This window comes from Cajanus cajan, chromosome 4, assembly GCF_000230855.2.
Source record: "Cajanus cajan strain Asha chromosome 4, NIPB_CcT2T_4, whole genome shotgun sequence".
Taxonomy (NCBI): domain Eukaryota; kingdom Viridiplantae; phylum Streptophyta; class Magnoliopsida; order Fabales; family Fabaceae; genus Cajanus; species Cajanus cajan.
Window position 1 is genome coordinate 69,386,544 of NC_138520.1, and position 21,448 is coordinate 69,407,991.

Sequence of the window (21,448 nt, forward strand, 5' to 3'; positions counted from 1 at the left end):
GTGCTTTTGGTCATATTGTTAATGAGTTTTTACACATATTTTTTGTTTGCATGATAACCCTAAGTTATTATATTTATGTTTTTTGTTGCTAATAATTGAGTTATAAAGTACATGGACTTACCAAGTTGTTACATTTTAGATTTTTTGTAAAAAATAAATTTTATAACAATTCGCTATAGTTACTATACTTATGGATCACCAACTAACACTAGAAAATAACTAAATCTACCTAGGATTACACATAAGCAATTTTTGAACATGCAAGGGACAATATATATAAACATATATATAACTAAAATAAACAAGTATATCAGTATATATATATATATATATATATATATATATATATATATATATATATATATATATTTGTGTGTGTGTGTGTGCTTGCACAGTAATCGAAAATCTATAAGTATAGTCTTAGGTTGTTGGTCAAACAATATTTATACAAATGGTTACATTGGAGTAACCAGACCAAAAATCACATCAAAACCAACCACCAGCATGGCCTCACAACATCACATCTTGCCTTTGACTAACATTATCCTACTCCCATGAAAAAAATGATCATCATAGTCCAACTACTAGAAAACATGCAAGGATAGGTTAGGTTTTAAAAGAATAACATATACTAGTATAGGATCAAAACTTCTATACCAATCATTATATCAACATAAATACATATCAATATGGCATCCAACACCTCTATCAAAGATAAAAACTTGATAAAGTTCACACCGCACCAATGCAATTCAACAACCAAAGTCATGTATCATATGAATAATCATCATAACAATACATCATATGCATACGCATCAACTAATGCGTCATCAAGTATTCAACTATGGAGATCTCCTACAACATTTGAGCAATCTAAGTGGTTTGGCCTAACCAAACCAACTGATTATTTTCATGCCTTACATGTCTACTAGATCAATTACTAAATTAGGATACCAATTCCTACCACATGATTTCTTAAATGTTGTCACTTAGATTAGAAAAGTTCAATACCATCATCAGGTATAATATAACTTAGGTGAGGCCTACCACAACAATGACACGTATTAACCAAGTCACTTGTAAGATCAACCTATTAATTATCCTCACAATACCACACACTTTTGTAGTAATTATTTAAGGGTCATAGTTCTAAAATTTATACCTTACTTCAACATTGACTAAGGACCTATAATAGACTCTATAATCCACTCCAAGAGTTATCAGCTACTCAAAGAAGGTTTTGAAATAACTAGTCTCCCAAAGCATCGCCTCAACATCCACAATATAAGATATTTAACTTTCAAAAATACCATATTCTCCATTTCAAAGCCAATCAACATGATTTAAGCCTATAGCATTCTTAACATCAACATTTCAACAATCATCATTTATATGCATTACCCCAATTCAATGGATATAGAAATCTAACAACATTCATCAAGTTATAGCATATCAATGTTTCTCAACAATCTCAACCACACAATCATATATATATATATATATATATATATATATATATATATATATATATATATATATATATATATCATCCCATATCATTATACATAGATCAACATCACCAATGCACATACAACATGCAATAGATTCATCAAACATATTCATATTCACCATTTAATCATATAAATAACAAGTATTTTTTTAAGAAACTCACACCCAACACCATTCACCTAGCGCCTGATGCCATTGAGGCAATGAGCCCTCTACCTCTTGCCCACACCCAATGGCATACTACCCACACTCGACGCCATACTACTTGCGTCAAACGTGAATTAGGTAAAGGTCTCCTAGGCCCTCATGCCTAGCCTGGCAAAGTTACATGCCTGACCCCAAACTAACTTGAAATAATTTTCTCTCTTCATGTGTGACACCTCTCCTTTGATGCTCGACACCAATCCAACTTGAGGCAATTCTCTCACCTCATGCCTGAGGCCATTCAAACCCCACCCAAAGTGATTTCAATCTGAGATGATTCTCTCTCTTCATGCTAGACACCTCTTATACGTGTTTAACGTGAGCAACATAGAGGCCTCTTAATTGAAGCCACAACTAATGCTTAGAAGGCGTGTTCAACCAACTAATGCTTAGAAGGCGTGTTCAACAAAATCAAGCTCACATGCTTCACCCACCCAAAATCTCACCAAATCATAGATTTCACTCCAAATTCATCAACATACCAATGAGTCTAAATGGAATCCAACAACACACAACATCAACAATAAACAAAGATTCAATTTTAGTTTTCCTTGCCTCAAATTCATAGAGAATTGAGGAAAAAGAAGCGGAAGTTGAGCTTTGAGCAACAAGAAGCTTCACACCACAACTCTACAATGATGATCTTCAGCTAAGGCCTCTATTCACCACTTAACAATTATCCTTATGCGCTTCATAGTGTTTCTCTTTAACTTATCTCTTTATAATTCTTAAGAATTAAACTTATGAAACTCAATTATAAAAAAAAAACCTTTTATACTCCTTCCCTTGTAATCAAATTAGACATCTACTTATAGAAATTTTTTAAACATTCAAAAACACTTTAAGAGTTTTTAACTCATAGAGCTCCTAAACAACTACTCCAAAAATAACACAAATTGCATAATCAACATAACTTATAATTATTGATAAAATACGGTAATTGACAAAAACCTAAAATGTTAAAGATTTAGATTGAACTATTCAAGGAGAAGAAAAAAAAAAACTAAATTTACTCAATTAAGTACGATCATTTTTAATTTTAATTTTCTGAAAATCTGAACCTAAACAAATTTATAAACATTGTGTATTTGTGCATCATATTGCTTTAGTTTAAAATTGCAATTTGATTCATGTAATTATTGGGGGCAACTTTTACGATTTTTGCGAAATTTTTCAGTAAATTTAATGCAATGAAAAATACAGTTGTCATTAATTGATTCAATGAGCTAGGAAAGAAATCATACTGGTTATCAAAAAAGGAAAGAAATCATATACTCCTCAAATGGCTTAAAATGAACACGTTTTAATATAAAAAATAAATAATTATAGTAATTGTTTTCGTATAAACTGTTTTTTGTATCATATAGTTATTTTTCTATTTTAAAAGATCAATCTCTTAACTATTAAGCGAGAGAAAACTTTGAAAAGCAATACATACATATATATATATATATATATATATATATATATATATATTACGAAGATTGATTATTTAATACGATTAGTTAGTCAGTTGTCTTAATATATAAGTGGTTAAATAATTAAATATGTTTCACAATTGCTTAACCAAAGCTGTATGAAGTTATGTTATGTACATATAATATTGCCAAACTATATGTCTATCATATCAGACGTACTTCTTAGAATAGCTGTACGTATAAATTTAAAACTTGACACGGAATAAATAAATAAATTCATATTACATCATTTTATTCCATAGTATATAAAGAATATGTAATATATAAGATTTAAAATTTTTTTATTCTTTTGTATAATGCGATCCATTTCATGTCAATATATCATTATATATATCCTTATATATATATATATATATATATATATATATATATATATATATATATATATATATATATATATATATATATATATATATATATAGAGTGATAGGAGAATGAGATATCAATTTAGTAAGAATTTTAATTCTCTTAAATTAAGATATTCCATTTTCCTCTTGTACCAAAAAAATAAGTTAAGATATTCCATCATAACCATAGAGAGAGAGACACGGTGCAAGTAAAAGACGTGCAATTATATGAGGCATTTAAATGTGGTAATTATTATTGTCTGACACAAAAATGAAAAATCTATTGAAATAGTAGTACTTTGGTCCATATACATGAAGCTTTGATAATACTCTTATATTATGGTGGGTTACATTACATTAAATTACATTAATACAAGGCTTTATTTTGAAAACCATGTTTCCCGGTCGTATGTCCCTATTTTTATAATTAAATGTGTGACCTTTTGTGTTTGACTACATGACTTTTTTAATCTTGATAAAATGTTGATTTAAAAGCTTGGTTGGATAAGTACAAATAATTTCATGTATTCATCATCACGTACGTGACATGAATTATTGGTGCTGACCAAACTCGAGTATCTCCACCATTATATAGCCCCCTTGATTTAATTCACCTTTATATAGGTAAAATAAATGGTTACAAACAAGTTTATCTTTAATTTAATTCACAAAACAAGTTTATCTTTAATTTAATTCACAATTAATGTAACCCACTTGGTGAATGATGATTGACCTTGCTTATACTATGGTTTCAAATCTTGTGTAGCCTAACATAAAGTGGTAAAGCAGGTAACACATAATTGAGATACCTCTTTATGTGTTAGATATGTTAATTAAAAAGTGATGGTTAAAATAATTAAACACATTTTTAATTAAATCGCTTTAATTACACAAACAAAAAATGCTGTATGAATTCGATAATTTTATTATTTGACAAAATCTGTAAACTTGTGGAATTTTCACGTCAATTAGTTACAAAATTTCATTATACACATTTGAGAAGTTGAAAACCTAATTGAGCGTCGCGTGAGGCAAAAAGGAACAATCTATTATGTTCTTTTTTTTGGTATTATACGATGGAATTTTACAACACATGTAAATAGTTTTGTGAATAAAAAGGAAACCTTTTCATATTCAAAGCCCAATAATAGCCCAAGTAAAAGAAAAAAAAAGCAAGACATTGGATTTTCCAACAATATTGGTTCATGGATTCTAACTTCAACATGGGAGAATAGGTATGTTTTCCCTATATAATAAATTAGAAAAAAAGAAGAAGAAATATTTTGTGTCTTTTAATATATTTTTTAAAAAATAATAGAGGGGATAGTTATTAATAACGTTGTAATTCTTTTCAGTTAAAAAAAAATAGTTACTTAAAAAAGTTATTGATTTTAATTTTTTTTAATTAATAATTGAGTGGTGTATAGTTCACAAAATATGGAGGTCAAAACATTTACTAAAAAGATATCCTGTTTATATATTGTACAAGTAATTTATATTATGATATATATATATATATATGGTTATTTTAAAAAATATTAAAATTTTATTTTAGAATGAAAATGATATGTTGAAAGAAATAAGAGATTAAAAAACTGCACTAAAATATATTTTTATTAAAGAAAATATTTTAAAAAAACTTTCGTTGAAATTTAACCCTTAAAAATATTATTGTTTGATATAATTATTAAAATCATATATAAATAAATTTTAAAAATTGATATATTTTGAATTTAGATGAGAAATAAAGTACAAGTAGTGAAAAACTAATTTAAAAATAAATAAAAAGAGTAGAAGAGAATCAAATAGATGCATATCTTTCTAACTTCTCTTTTAGTAGGAAAGAAATATATTTTCATATTTATTGTGTATGTCATTGACTTTTCTTCTAATTAGAAAGAAATATATTTTTCTTTTAAATGAAGTAAAAGACAATTTAATATAAAAATATTTATAAGAGGATAGTTACTTACATCTTCACTAAGCAAGCTTATTCGGTTAAGAATAGCATATTTAGTTGAATGTAACATGATTGCATGCCTAATATAATATAAACTCTAATGTGTTATTTTTTTTTTTGTCATTTCCTATTTATTGAAAGCAACATTTATCCTTGAAAAAACAGCTATTCATGACTGCAATAGTAAAAGGTTTGTTTATTCTCAAGTTAGTGTGTTTTTACATTACACAAGTATTTCGTGGTTTAGTTAAATTTTGAAAGAAACATAAGTTCTAAATCCTATATCTTAAAAAATATTATTTTTAAATTTAAAATAATTTATATATAAATTAAAATACACATATTTTAGAAATTAATATAAGAGAATTTCTATATTTTAACTTTTATAGAGACTAATTTTAGTTTTTAAAAAAGTTTATTTTACTTTTTCTTCAACAATAAATGTTTTTGAAAAAAATTATACAATCGGACTCTAACACAATAATATTTTATGCTTGCACCACTATCACTAGCAGTGAATATTAAATAATGATATATTTGAGAAAAATATTAATTAGACTTTAAAATTATAAGATAATAATTGTATTGACTTTTGAGATATAAAAAAGCTAAAATATTTAAAGATACCAGAAAAAAAAGGACCTATACAATTTTAATTAATAATAAAATATATTTAAAAAAAGTGTATTAGATAATGTTTTTGTTAAAATTTATACTTTCAATTTTGAGACACATTATATTGTTTCCCACTTGGTGATTGGTGCGACTAAATTGGGCTACTTATTTTGGGCCTGTAAGCCTTTATTTTCATTTTTTCCTAACCGTACATACTTTCTAAGCCTGTAAGGCCTATCCTGCGCATGTATTTATCTATATTTTTATATAAAGAAAATCATTTATATATATATATATATATATATATATTATTTTTTTTTAATTTTAATCTTTTATAAAAAATTATATAAATGCATAATAATAATTAATAAAGAAAAAAGGCCTTTTTGCATAAAATTTATTTTTTATATTATCGATAATTGCATACTACCTCATTAATATATGTGTATTTAAAGAAAGACATTGCAAAAATACACATTTTTTTTTTACTAGTAAACAAAAAAATTCTATAATCAATCGGTTTGTTAACTTCTTTTTTATCAGAGAAATAATGAAGTGTAAAAGAAAAAAAGTTTAAAATTTAAGATATAAACTTTTTATTTATCTATTATTGGTCAATAATAGAATTTTAATAACTTCTTTTTTATCAGAGAAAAATTTTTTTTTAATCTATTTTTTTATCTATTACAAAGAGAATTTTAATAATTTTTCTTTAAAGTGAAGGTTTTATTTGATTTTTATTTATCATAATTATTTAAGAATTAAATTTTAATATTTATAAAATAAATTATCAATAAAAAATTATTACAATATAAATTATTTATCATAAATTTAAAATATAACTTATATTTAAAATAGTTATTTATTTAAAATTTAAATATAATTTATATATTCAAACATAATATTTATTTATATATACATATTATTTATTTTAAATTTTAGTTATATATAATAAATATATAACCCATACATTAAAACTAAAATACTAGTTTATATATATAGAGAGATCCACTTACTCTTAGAATAAATGGATGTCTCATCTATTTATTTAAACTTACATCACTCAATAACTTATGTATTGCATAAAATTTCAACTATTAAACCATTAAATTAAAAGTTTTTAACGTATAAATCAAGTTTGTAAAGTTTAAAAAAAATGAAAATTATTTATTACTCCGTTTCATTAATTTAAGTTGACGAATAATCATAAAAATATTTCATAATTAAATTTGATTAATGAAATAAAATATCAAATAATTTTTAAATTTTAAAAAATTTTATAGACTTGATTTATGTATTAATTTTTTTTAATTCAATGATCAAATCGTTAAAATTTGGTATAGAACATAACTTATTGAATAAAATAAGTATAAGTACATTTACTATTAAAGTAAGATCATATGTCTATATATATATATATATATATATATATATATATATATATATATGTATATATATATATATATATAGAGAGAGAGAGAGAGAGAGAGAGTGTTAGGAACGTGAGGCCCAAATCATTACCATATTGGGCCAAAGACTATGTAATGAATTAGTTTTCAGCATTAGAAAAGTGGCCCAAGATATTTCCGTTTTCCTCCAAGGTCTTTTAATACCTAAGACATCTTTCGCTGAGGGCATGATGAATTTCTGAATTAAAAATCTTTCTTAGTTTTTGTTCTGGTAGCCCTAGTTCTCTAATAGTCTTATCAATTTGGTGCTTTCATTGAATATGCCTCCCAAACCTAACTGTGATCCAAACCTTCACCGCTCATCGGATGAGGCCATTGCCACCCTTACTTCACAAATTGCCGAGTTACAAGTGCAATTGGTCCAGCAAAACCAGACCCACGATGATAGACATGCCGCATTAACCACTCTTATGTCTAGTATGATGGACACCTTCACCCAACACATCAATACTCAACCATTACAAGGTACCTCTTCTTCCGCCTCTTCTAACCTTTCTACCCTTGGTATGCCTAGTTCCATTCCACTCTCTCCACATGCTGCTTTTAATGGCCCGTATGGCCACTACACTCAACCTATTTCCAACCCGCCGCCTTTTTACATAGCTCCCCCCATACCTACCACGCTTTCCCTCAATTCACCGCCCAATAACTCTTACATTCCACCCCACACCAACCCTAACCCTATTCCATACGTCACCCACATGCCACACACCATACCATATTCTTCCACCATCCAACCTCCCAAATTACAACTTGCTGCATTTGATGGGTCTGAGCCCTTAGATTGGATTTTTCAAGCTGAACAATTTTTTTTTGTTTTATCAAGTGCCTTGGGAACAACGGGTCCCCATGGTAGCCTTTCATATGAAAGGAGATGCCTTGAGCTGGTTCAAATGGACGTATTCATTAAATCAATTGGGGGATTGGACTTGTTTTAGTCGAGCACTGGAGTTACGCTTCGACCCCTCTACATATGAAAACCATTAGAGTACCTTGTTCAAACTTAAACAATTTGGTTCTGTGGTTGAATACCAAGCTAGTTTTGAAAAATTGTGTAACAAAATTGTCGAGTTATCACATGATAATTTGTTGAATTGTTTTATGTCTGGTTTAAGTCCACCCATTGAACGGGAGCTCAAGATTCTCAAGCCTTATACTCTGACAGAGGCTATTGGCATGGCCAAATTTGTGGAGGAAAAATTACAAGATGCTAAGCCTAAATTCCAACGTCAAACCCCACCTCATACCACTACACACACTACTACCCATTTTTCAACCCCACCTCATACCACTACACACACTACTACCCATTTTTCCAATTCTTCTCGTTCCCCAACCCCACCAAGTACTAACCCACCTACTTCCACTAATCTTTCCATAAAAAAATTGTCCACGCAGCAAATGCAGGAACGACGTGCCCTTGGGCTTTGTTATAATTGTGATGAGAAATTTGTGCCAGGCCACCGTTGTACCACCCCAAAATTTTTGTTACTATTATGTGATGATGACCCAATTTCAACTGTGACTACTATAAAACCCCTAGATACCCCTTGTCCTCCCGACTCCACTATGGGCTCACATTTTCATCTCTTTACCTTTGCTTTAACTGGTCAACCCTCAACCCAAACTTTAAAGTTTCAAGGCACAATTTATGGTCACCGAGTTATCATTTTGGTGGATACAGACAGTTCACACAATATCATCCAACCTCGTATGGTACAATATCTCAACCTCAATCCTGTTCCTACAAGGCCGTTCAAAGTCATGGTGGGAAATGGTGATTATATTTCTTGTACTACAGTTTGCAAAGAAGTTCCTATTCAGTTTCAAACACATTCATTTGAGGTCCCATTATTTGTATTACCTATAGAGGGTGCTGATGTTGTTCTTGGTTTGGCTTGGTTGCAAAAGCTAGGCCCTGTAAAAGCTGATTTTTCCATCCCTACTATTTTTACATTTTGTCATCAAGGGGAACAGGTGACCATCAAAGGAGACTCCCAATTACCTACACAAGCCACGTTTCACCAACTATGCCAACTACTTCACCAAGATTCAATCTCTACTTGTCACCTTTTAACCTTCAACTTCGTTGACCCATCCCTTCCTTCCCCCACCTTAAGCCTTCCCACCCACACTGTGCAACCAGAATTGACTAAATTGTTGCATGAATATGACCAAGTTTTTCAAATACCTTCTGGACTTCCCCCTTCTCGTCCTCATGACCATCACATCCATTTACAACCAAATTCAAACCTAATCAATGTTAAACCCTACAGATACCACCACCACCAAAAAGAGGCTATGACACAAATGATCAAAGATATGCTAAATGAAGGCATCATACGGCCCAGTAATAGCCCATTTTCCTCTCCAGTTTTGCTGGTTAAAAAAAAGATGGTTCATGGAGATTTTGTGTTGATTATAGAGCTTTAAACGCCATCGCTATCAAAGACAAATTCCCTATTCCCACCATTGATGAGCTATTGGATGAACATCAAATTCTTCTTCACCCCTCTGATATTGAAAAAATAGCTTTTCGAACTTTTGATGGACATTATGAGTTCTTAGTCATGCCCTTTGGACTATCTAATGTCCCATCAACCTTTCAATGTGAAATGAATGACCTACTAAGACCATTTTTAAGGAAATTTGTTTTGGTTTTTTTTTATGACATTTTGATCTATAATTCGTCATTCACGGCACACTTGTTACATTTACGTTCAATTTTAGACTTATTGCTTGTTAACCAATTTTATGCCAAGCATCCTAAGTGCATCTTTGGAGTGGAGTGTGTGGGCTATCTCGGTCATACCATCACCGAATCTGGTGTACAACCTGATCCAGACAAAGTCAAGGCCATAATTGATTGGCCCGTTCCGCTCTCGTTGACTGGCCTACGTGGCTTTCTTGGTATCACTGGTTTTTACCGACGATTTGTGCGCCACTATGCTAGAATCGCCTCTCCTCTCACCGAGTTATTGAAATGTGCCACATTTACATGGACCACTCAAGCTCAACAGGCCTTTACAGTGTTAAAAAAACAAATTACTACTGCTCCTATTCTTCAATTGCCAGATTTTTCCAAACCCTTTGTGCTTGAGACTGATGCTTCGGGGGTCGCAGTCGGGGCCGTGTTGACACAAGACCATCATCCTTTGGCTTTCTTTAGCAAGAAGCTGTGCACACGAATGCAGAGTGAGTCAGTTTATGTGCGAGAGATGTATGCAATCATAGAAGCGGTCAAGAAATGGAGACAATACTTAATTGGCCAAAAATTCATAATCCTTACTGATCAATAGAGCCTTCAACACTTAATGTCCCAATCGATCCAGACACCGGCCCAACAAAAATGGTTGACCAAGTTGTTGGGGTTCGATTTTCAAATCAATTACAGGGCAGGACGTCACAATACGGTTGCCGATGCATTGTCTCGACCAGCTGACACACCGGATACAGTTCTCCTAGCTATGTCATCTCCAGTGCCCACATTTTTACAACAATGGAGGAAGTATTTTGCATTAGATCCAGAGGGAAAAGCCACAATGCATAGATTCACAAATGATACAAAATTTGGGGAGAAGTATACCGTGCGTGAAGGCCTTTTGTATTTTCAAAATCGGCTTTTCGTCCCCGAGGTGTTGGATTTCAGACAGCGATTGTTGGAGGAATACCATGCCACTCCGGTTGCAGGCCATTCTGGTGTTAAGGCTAGTCTTAGTCGTTTGGCTGCCTCTTATCATTGGCCAACTATGGCTGCTGATCTTCGCAGGTTCATCAGGAGTTGTTCCATCTGTCAACAAAATAAATATGAAACTCAGAAACCAAGGGGTCTTTTACAACTGCTTACCACTCCAAACAAAGTATGGGAGGAGATAACCATGGATTTCATTACCTCCTTACCGAGTTCGCACGGCTATACTGTGATTTGGGTGGTATGCGATCGCTTGAGCAAATACAGTCATTTTGTAGCTCTTCCTACACATTTCACTGCCCAACAACTCGCTCAACGATTTATGCAGGAGATTTTTCGGTTGCATGGCCCTCCTAAAGTCACCATTTCAGACAGAGATCCAATTTTTTTGAGTCAATTTTGGCGTGAGATTTTTAAAGCACAAGGCACTAAGCTCAAATATAGTTCATCTTACCACCCACAGACTGACGGTCAGACCGAGGTCCTAAATCGGACGCTAGAATGCTTTTTACGCTGCTTTGTGAGTGACAACCCTCGTTCATGGCTTCACTTTCTCCACATCGCTGAGTTCTGGTACAACACCAACAAGCACTCCAGTTTAGCCACCTCTCCCTTTCATGTGTTCTATGGTTGACCACCACCCAATATTCTCAATCTTCTTCCTTCCGGCACGCCCACCGTATCCACAGTGTCCTCCCTCCTGCACGAACATAAAGCTATTTTATCAGTTGTGAAATATCACCTTCACCGTGCACGACAGAGAATGAAGCTAGAGGTAGATAAACACCGACGGGATGCATGCTTCGTTGCCGGTGATTAGGTGTGGGTCCGTCTTCAACCATATCGACAAACTTCCGTTCATAGACGAACCAGCCAGAAGCTTTCGAAGAGATTTTATGGACCCTTCAAGATTCAAAGCCGCATCGGTATGGTGGCTTATGCGTTGGAGTTACCAGAGGGCTCGCGCATCCACCCCGTTTTCTATGTCTCCAAGCTCCATCCTTTCATCGGTGAAGACCCAAAGTCGCAGTCCCGACCACCACCGCCGTACTTGCTTGACACAGTTAGTGATTCACTCTCGGGTGCATGCGAAACGGAAGTCGAAACTATTCCCTCTCACATGGAACAGCCGAGCCCAATTCCTTATACTCCTAATGTGGATCTTTCGCACAATTCTTCATCAACGGTTGTGATGGCCTCGGGAACTCCTGCCACATGTACCAAGACGCCTTTGGGAACAGCAAAAGTTGTTTGCACGTCCACTCCACTTGCGGTTTATGCCACACCGTTGGATAAACCCATAGAAAACACAATTGAATCTCAACCCTTGGGTACTCCTTTGATCCGTGACTCCCCACCCACCACCATCCCAATAGCGACATGTGGCACCCTTGAGGACAAGGTGCTTACCCAACCGGGAAGCATTGTTAGGAACGTGAGGCCCAAATCATTACCATATTGGGCCAAAGACTATGTAATGAATTAGTTTTCAGCATTAGAAAAGTGGCCCAAGATATTTCCGTTTTCCTCCAAGGTCTTTTAATACCTAAGACATCTTTCGCCGGGGGCATGATGAAATTTCTAAATTAAAAATCTTTCTTAGTTTTTGTTCTGGTAGCCCTAGTTCTCTAATAGTCTTATCACAGAGAGAGAGAGAGAGAGAGAGAGAGAGAGAGAGAGAGAGAGAGAGAGAGAGAGAGAGAGAGAGAGAGAGAGAGGAGAGAGAGAGAGAGAGAGAGAGAGAGAGAGAGAGAGAGAGATCCATTTATTCCATAAATAAGTTTAGATAGATTTATTTAATTTAATAACTCATGTTCTATATCAAATTTTAACAATCCAATAATTAAATTTTAAGTTTTTAATATAAATATGAAGCCTACAAATTTTAAAAAAAATTTAAAATTATTTGATATTTCATTTTATAAATTCAAAATCAATGTATAAAATATTTTTATGAATACATATTAATTTAAATTAATAAAATAAAATATCAAATAATATTTATTTTTTAAAAAATTTATAAAATTAATTTATACATAAAAAATTTAAATTACAAAGAGTTTTAACTAAATTACAAAGTTGACGTGGGTTCGTGAGCCCGTGTCGGGCTTCGTCGGCATCGCCAACTTATTCAAATCCTACAAAACATGACAACGGAACAGTGCTTAAAAAATATTAAAAGATAATCCATGCGATTCACATTTTATTCTTTATATACTATAAATAATTAAATAAGTTTGTTGGAAATGCTTACTGAAGATTGGATCTAATATTTAAGTTATTAAATATGAAAATTGAAAATTTTTAAAAATATAACTTTATACTAACTTAAATATATGTGTTCGTTATAGAAACATTTTTTTTCTCAGAAAAGTAGTTCTTATTATTAACACCTCAACATTAACAACAAGCAGAAATATATATATTTTTAATTAAACATGTAAAATTTTGTGTACTCTGATAAACATAAATATTATAATAAACTTTTATATATTATATGCAACCATGTTATTTGAAAATATTTATAGAAATTATTTTTTAATAAAAGTGTTTTGAAAGAGTATTTTAACTATTTATCTAATTTCATTTTATATAATTTACTTATAAATTAAAATTTTAATATTATTAAAATAAGATATCAATAATTAAAATAATATATTTATTTATCTTAAATATAAAGTATAATTTATATATTAAAAATATCTGTTTATATTAATTCTAAATATAATTTATATTAATTCTAAATATAATTTATATTTTCAAATATAATATTTATTTATATATAATTTATTATAAATTTTAATTATATATAATAAATATTTATGATGTAAAATACACACTCTAAAATACTAGTAAATAATGAAATATAAACACAAAAATAATATATAATATTATTTTTGTGTAAATAACATATTTTCATAATTAAAATAAAATATTAATAAGATATATTTTTAAATATTATTTTTATTAATTGAATTTTATTATAAGTTAGTATTAAATTTTATGGGACATATTTAAATAAAAATGTACATGCATTTAAAACTAAAAAGACTCAAAAGAATTAATAAAGATAAATATAAAAAATAAAATTTCAATTTTAAACTATAAAAATAAAAAAGATTAATTAAGTAAAACTATAAAAAGTGAAAACGTATTTTAATAACGTTATAAAAAATTCTCATTATGTTAAATAAAATAACTAAAAACACCCTCATTAAAAGTATGATCACAGGTAGTTCCAACAAAGGTTACAACTTTTGCTTGGAAGGTAATTTTTAACCGAGTTGCTACTAAACACAATTTGTTTATTAGAGGCATTTTGAACAGTTCTCAAGTTGAATGTCCTCGCTACGCGGGTCACATGGAGACTAGATCACATATGTTCTTTGAGTGTCATGTAGTTTATCGAGTTTGGATGGATTATTTTAACTGGTTAGGTATTAGCATAGTTATGCATAATAATTGTGCAATGTACTTGGAACAATTCTCTGGTCTTTCTTTATGTAACTCTCGGAAAAAAGGATTGTTGAATATCTATTTGGTTAGCCATCATATGGATAGTGTGGTTGGTTAGAAATGAAGTAGTCTTTTCTTCCACTTAAATATTTGTATTGGAGATGGTAAATTTGGTTAAAATTAGAACCTAGAACTGGTTAAGGACAAGGCATAAAGATTTTAGGTATGACTTTGCTTCTTGGTCCATGAATCCAACAGCTTGCCTCACCTAGGTAAATGTATTCAAGTGGTAAATGAGACTACTAGAGAAATCTGATTTTGCAATTTCTATCTCAAAGTTGTGAGTTTGGATGTGATGGACTAGCTTATGTTCCTAGTTTTGGAACAATATTTTTAGTGGTACATAGTACAAATATCACATGTGTTATTTTTGTAATGACTTGAAATACTCCCTGTACTTTCTTTTATTTTCAATTATTTGAATTATTAAAAAAAAATGTGAGCTAAATTTATTCTGATTCGAGATTAAGATAGAATGAGGATTTTAGTCATTAATAACTAATATGATTATACATATTTTTAATTTAATATTTAAAATTTTATTGAGTTTAATTTTTAATCTTTAGGCAATTTATTTTATTAATTTTAGTCTTAAAATTATTCTTGTAATTTGCATTTTGATCTTAGACATGAACTTTTTTGTTATAAAAAAAATTCAGAGAGTAAATTATATAAAATTTATTGAGAAATTAAAAACATATTTAATCTTAATTAATAATAAAAATATATTAAAAAAAAGGTGTGAGATTGTGTTTAGAAAGTAGATACTTAGTTTAGAAAGTGATCAGTATGTTTTTCCAGTCCGCACACTGAAAGCAGAGTCTTCTTCGCTGCGATTTGTCTATTCTCTCTCTCTCTCTCTCCAGACGACGCCGTTTTACCCTTCTCCGATTCCGATCCTTTTCTCAGCTGCCATCTCATGGCCATGCTCAAGACTCTCTGCTTCAGAGGAACTGCGTTTACCGTTTGCCCCTCCAATGTCTCCAATCATACAAACACAAGGTTCATTCTCATCAATTTTTATTCGTTTCACTCAATCTGCATGTCAAAGAAAGGGCTTCCATTTGCATTACAGTGTTGTGCTTGTTGACCATCAATTTCTAGGTTTCTTTCATTGCTTTGATTGAACTGGGGTAGGTTCATGAGGCACTTCAATTTACTGAATGGTGGATCCACCCTTTGGAATTTAGACCCTAGTAGTCACTACATGTGATGAGTTCTAAAACCTTGTTTGGTATCTAATTCAAACCATTGTTCATGCAACATGCACCACGCTGCCAACTGTTTCAGCTCAAACCAGCAACACCCAGTGTTGTTTCCAGCTATACCAATCCTCTGTTTTGCACATACTATCTCTTTTGGTGATTGCATCTGCCTTTTTTCTGTTAGTCACCTTTTTGTTTCTTTCTATATTTTTTTTTGTTGCGTTAAATTTTATATTCACCAACTTTTTTTAATTTTCACTTTTAGTCCTTGAACAATTTTTTTTTTGTTTTACACCTTAAAATTTTCCTCATGAACAAAAAAATCTTGACTTTAGACCAAAAATGTTATCAGGAGGAAAGTTCAGGACTAAAAGTGAAAATCGATGAAAGTTCAGAAGTTAAAACAAGTAAAAAAACAATTGTTCAGAACTAAAAGTGAAAATCAATGAGAGATCGAGGAATAAAATCATTTTTTTTTTGTGTGTGTGTGTTTGTCTAAGTCGTCATTTTGTTCTACCTATCATTGATTACCCCTAGAAGCAATTGTAGCACCAGTTTAGATTGTCCTTTTTTTCTTTTATATTTTTACCATCTTTGGTCACCCTTGTAGCAGTTGTAGCATCATCCACTTGGAAGCTTATACTTATTTTACTTATTGAGAGGGAAAAGACATGAGAGACATGATGGAATGTGTCAATTACGCAGCGGAGAATATTATTTGTATGATAAGAGCCAGGAATACAAGGATTTACTATTACTATAATTACATAATAATAAACGACATGAAATTGGAAAATGATTACACTACTTATCTTTTCACTCTGTAATATTTTTTATTTGGAACATTTATGTGTAATATAAATTATTTAGTCTTCAAAATACTGACCATATTATTGTGCTTTTATAGTAATAGCCTTTCAATGATTCGATCTATCCATATGTGCAAATGATGGATTATGAGAAACAGAATGAGTTTTAGAGACATAAGACAGTAATGAAATGGGAGTTTTTTCTCCTCTTTAAATTTTAATGTATGGATTTATTACAAGTGTTGCCCCATACTGCTTGTAAACTTGGCTAAACAATTATGCCTCTTGGTCACCTCTTCCTAGTTCATACTTCATATTAGAGAATGTTTGTTTGTTTGGCATAATGAAAGGTAGTAAAATGATTTATATGGTGTAATGAAAGGTAGTAAAATGATTAACTAGAGTGAAATGGATGCTGTGTGCCCTATGTCTCTGACTCCTTGTTTGTGAGTGACTGTTTTATACTTTTTTTATGGTTAAGGTTAATGCTTATTCTTTTCAAATTAGTATTCTATTTGGTATTTTAGCTGCAATATGGATTTGTCAGTGTCACACACACATATATAGGTTAGTAGGTCCTGATAGCACTGCAGAAAATATCACTATTTCCAAATTTCGGTATGGTTGATGTTAAATATTTGTCTATATGAATCAGGACCTCATGTTGGAAGCCAGTACAAGCAGCTGTGAAACCTAGTTTCCACCTCCCAATGCGCAGTTTTGAGTTGAAAAATAGGTGGGTTTGAAATTTACTGTTTAAATCCATTCATTCTTCTACTAAATTTTGTGTTTATATATATATATATATATATATATATATATATATATATATATATATATATATATATATATATATGTGTGTGTGTGTGTGTGTGCGCGCGCGCGCGCGTGTGTATTATTATTATTATTATTATTTTTTTATCTTTTCCATTTCTGAGACAGTATTTTTACATTATGTGTATGTACTTATGTGTGTATTGTCTAAATTAGGTGGGAACAATAGGATGCATTCTCTGGGTAGGATTTCTGGAAGAGACACAGATAATGATCCATTCTAATTTGTGATGCATCTAGTGCTTTAAGCAATGTTCTCTCACTAATTTACACTTTGAACTTAATTTGCATCAGTACATATTTTAAGGAGTGTAATAAAAAATTGTTCTCGTGTTTCTGGTTTCATTACTGCTTATTTGTGATGCTAGTTTTGTTTATAAATTTGGATCATAATAATTTGCGGAAATGAAACTATGTGTACTGTATTTACAGGACTTCTGCAGAGGAAATAAAGTGTCTGAGATTGATAACTGCCATTAAAACTCCATACCTACCAGATGGTCGATTTGATCTTGAAGCATATGATGACCTGGTGAATATGCAGATTGGACAAGGAGCTGAAGCTGTTATTGTTGGTGGGACAACCGGTGAAGGCCAATTAATGAGCTGGGAAGAGCACATCATGCTTATTGCTCACACTGTCAACTGTTATGGTGGGAAAATTAAGGTTATTGGAAATACTGGAAGCAATTCCACCAGGGAAGCAATTCATGCCACCGAGCAGGGTTTTGCTGTTGGAATGCATGCTGCCCTTCACATAAACCCTTACTATGGAAAAACCTCTTTGGATGGCATGGTTGCTCACTTTCAAAGTGTGCTTCCCATGGGGCCAACAATAATCTATAATGTGCCTTCACGGACGGGCCAAGACATTCCTCCACATGTAATTCTATCCTTAGCTGAAAGTGCTAACTTGGCTGGTGTCAAGGAGTGTGTGGGAAATGAGCGGATCAAGCAGTATACAGATAATGGAATTGTTGTGTGGAGTGGGAATGATGATCAATGCCATGATGCTAGATGGGGTTATGGAGCTACTGGAGTGATATCTGTTGCAAGCAACCTGGTTCCTGGTTTAATGCGAGAACTCATGTTTGGTGGCCTAAACCCTACACTAAATTCAAAGCTCTTACCTCTGATTGACTGGCTTTTCCACATGCCAAACCCCATTGGTTTGAATACTGCTCTTGCTCAACTTGGGGTTGTCAGGCCTGTTTTTCGGCTACCGTTTGTACCCCTCCCTGTGGAGAAAAGGGTAGAGTTTGCCAATTTGGTGAAGGAAATTGGTCGAGAGCATTTTGTTGGAAATAAAGATGTTGAAGTTCTTGAAGATGATGACTTTTTCTTGGTTAGTCGTTATTAAGTTGTAATTGTATCCTTTCTAGGGGTTTGCCAAACTTCGAATCCAGATGAGACTGTTGTAGTAAATTGAAGTGAACTTGGTAATGATCATCTAGTATCTTTTGACTGATTACTTTGTAGTTGGAAATTGGTTCAAGTTTGTTCTGAATTTTATTTGCTACAGCATGTTGCATTAGTCCTAGTTTTTACCACAAACTTTTACAGACACAAACTCGCGTAACTATAGAACTCAGATCTCGGTTTAAGTTGTGGAAGGTGAATATCAAAGCAGTGAAACATTATAACGATGAATAAGTCCCTGATTTTCTATCCTTCACATTCATCTGCGAGAAAATTTGGAATTATATTTTTAAAAGTTTTTTTTACCATATAATCAACAAACACCTGGAGATGTGACTGTTGCTCTTCTAAGGATTCCTTTATAAGCTGCAAAGATGAAAATAGTGGATTATTAAGTGGAGAACATTTCTTGGCTTTCCTTATCCTCCCTCCTTTTGTGTTGGACGGTGTAACTATTTCCCTCTGCCTAAATATATTTTTAAACTCTCCGATTTGGAAAATATTTGTTTATATTTTGAAATTTAAAATTGATATTTTTAATCCTTCTAATTTAAAAAATATATGTGCATAAATGCTGCCAGTAAATTTACAAAAAAAAAAAATATATATACTTATTATTAAATTTATTGTACAAAATTTATTTATTAGTATATCGAAAGCATCAAACTAAATTCAGTTGATCTCACGCAATTGATTTAAATTTGTCTCTGGCAGTGATTTATAGGTAGTCATGAATTTTAAATTTGAGGAATAAAAACAACTTACCCCTCTTTAAGTCTTCTCTTGTTACAACAAGAATTTTATTATACATTTAAGTCTAGTCCAGTAATCTTATAATTCTGCATCCGTCAGTAACTTTAACTATGATCACCGGAAATATACCTGTAGGAAGATTAGTTATGTATGATGTATTGGGTACAGAACTAATTGCGTTAAGCTCTTGATAACGAATGGATCATTTGACAACTGATAGCATCAAATAAAATAATCGAAACTTGTGATTTATTTCTACACTACTCTTATATAACAATGCCATTACAACGACATGTTGAGTGTTATTTGTCACCTTTATTAGTTTAATTAAATTACACTCGTAAGAGAAAAAAACCTATAATACTAATAAACTATTGTCTCCCCTTCTGAAAACATACACCATCAGCAAAACTAACAATGAAGTAGTACAAAATTGAACTCTAATACAGCCTTGCACAATTCTATGTTCCATGTAATGCTTACAATTGGCATATTACCTATTTATCTTTATTTTATCTCTCTAAACTTATTGCTAGAGAATTAATTAATTTAACCTCCAACTAAGATGCAACCAAAAAACAAAAAAGAAGCACAGTCAAGATACAGGACTAACATATCAGAAAAAGATCATTGACACAGACCCTTTAATTTTCCTACTCTTGGCCACACTAATAATAAACTGTATATATTAATTAGCTAATAGCTAATCGTTGTTGGTATTGTTGTTTTTTTCTGAAAGCTTCTTTTGGAGCTGAGAGAAGAGGGCTTGATTCTCTTTGTGCAGAAGCATGGCTTGCTTCCTCAACTTCTCATTCTCCTCTATGATGGTTTTGTTCTCCATATACAATTTCAAGTTCTTCATCTGAATCTCAGCTTTCACCACCACCATCCTTTTTCTTTGTCTTGCTTCTTTCAAGTGTGCCCTCCTTCTGCATCATCACACAAGCCAATGTTAAAACACACACAAACACACATGCACACAAAACTACCAAGACTATAGAACAGTACCTGTTGAGACGGTTCAACCTAAGGTGCTTGTGGTGTCTCTTAGAAGGACATGGACGAGGAAGTGCCAAAAAGAGAGGGCCATGAAGGGTTTGTTTTGAAGAGAAAGAGCACATGCTGTTTCCCTTCTAAAAAACCAAGTCTCTTCAGAGAAGAAAAGTTACAAGCTTGAGAGATAAGGTTCACTTACAAAACTGAAAAATGAATAAACAAAAAATGGGGTAGTGAGGTGTAACAAATAGCCTACAAGGGGTTTTTATAGGTGAGAAGAAACTTGGTAGGAAACTACTAGGGTGACGGAAAAGTGTTATAATATAGCTGTGATTGTGCTTGTATGAGAGAGAGAGAGTTTTATAGCAATGATGGCACAAGGACTCATGATTACAAAGGGCAGCAATATATGAGGGTAAAGCAGAAGGGAAGAAGAAAAATGGCTCTCTTCTTTCTAGGCCTTTTTGATTGCTTTGGTTCAGAGTCTAACTTGGTGTGGAGGGTAACATTGAGAAATTTTGAAGGATGGGGGGCACATACAAAATTACCCTACCCATTCTACAAGTTTACACTTTTTGGAATAATTTAGAAGTTTCCCATTCAGTTTGCAAGACTCTCACTCTTGTCATGGGATCTTCAATTT

At 31.8% G+C, this 21,448-nt stretch overlaps 2 protein-coding genes across 2 annotated transcripts; one reads left to right on the forward strand and one right to left on the reverse strand.

Annotated features, from left to right (window-relative positions):
- Nucleotides 1-15,566: 15,566 nt before the first annotated feature.
- Nucleotides 15,567-19,156, forward strand: DHDPS2 (dihydrodipicolinate synthase). Its single transcript, XM_020364229.3, has 3 exons — nt 15,567-15,791; nt 17,459-17,539; nt 18,070-19,156. The coding sequence occupies exons 1-3, from the start codon at nt 15,709-15,711 to the stop codon at nt 18,995-18,997; spliced, it is 1,092 nt and encodes a 363-aa protein (XP_020219818.1). The 5' UTR covers nt 15,567-15,708; the 3' UTR covers nt 18,998-19,156.
- Nucleotides 19,157-20,155: 999 nt separating this feature from the next.
- Nucleotides 20,156-21,343, reverse strand: ZPR1 (binding protein). Its single transcript, XM_020363898.3, has 2 exons — nt 20,818-21,343; nt 20,156-20,738 (listed from the first exon to the last, which is right to left on the reverse strand). Exons 1-2 carry the CDS (start codon nt 20,928-20,930, stop codon nt 20,513-20,515), a joined length of 339 nt encoding a protein of 112 aa, XP_020219487.1. The 5' UTR covers nt 20,931-21,343; the 3' UTR covers nt 20,156-20,512.
- Nucleotides 21,344-21,448: the final 105 nt, after the last annotated feature.

What these genes read in the sequence shown, in the direction of transcription:
- ZPR1 (XM_020363898.3), bottom strand. Translation starts at nt 20,930, where the DNA reads ATGTGCTCTTTCTCTTCAAAACAAACCCTTCATGGCCCTCTCTTTTTG. An exon ending in AGGTTGAACCGTCTCAACAG is followed by an intron (nt 20,739 to 20,817) that starts GTACTGTTCTAT and finishes GTGATGATGCAG; the next exon opens with AAGGAGGGCACACTTGAAAG.
- DHDPS2 (XM_020364229.3), top strand. Translation starts at nt 15,709, where the DNA reads ATGGCCATGCTCAAGACTCTCTGCTTCAGAGGAACTGCGTTTACCGTT. An exon ending in TCCAATCATACAAACACAAG is followed by an intron (nt 15,792 to 17,458) that starts GTTCATTCTCAT and finishes TATATGAATCAG; the next exon opens with GACCTCATGTTGGAAGCCAG. An exon ending in AGTTTTGAGTTGAAAAATAG is followed by an intron (nt 17,540 to 18,069) that starts GTGGGTTTGAAA and finishes CTGTATTTACAG; the next exon opens with GACTTCTGCAGAGGAAATAA.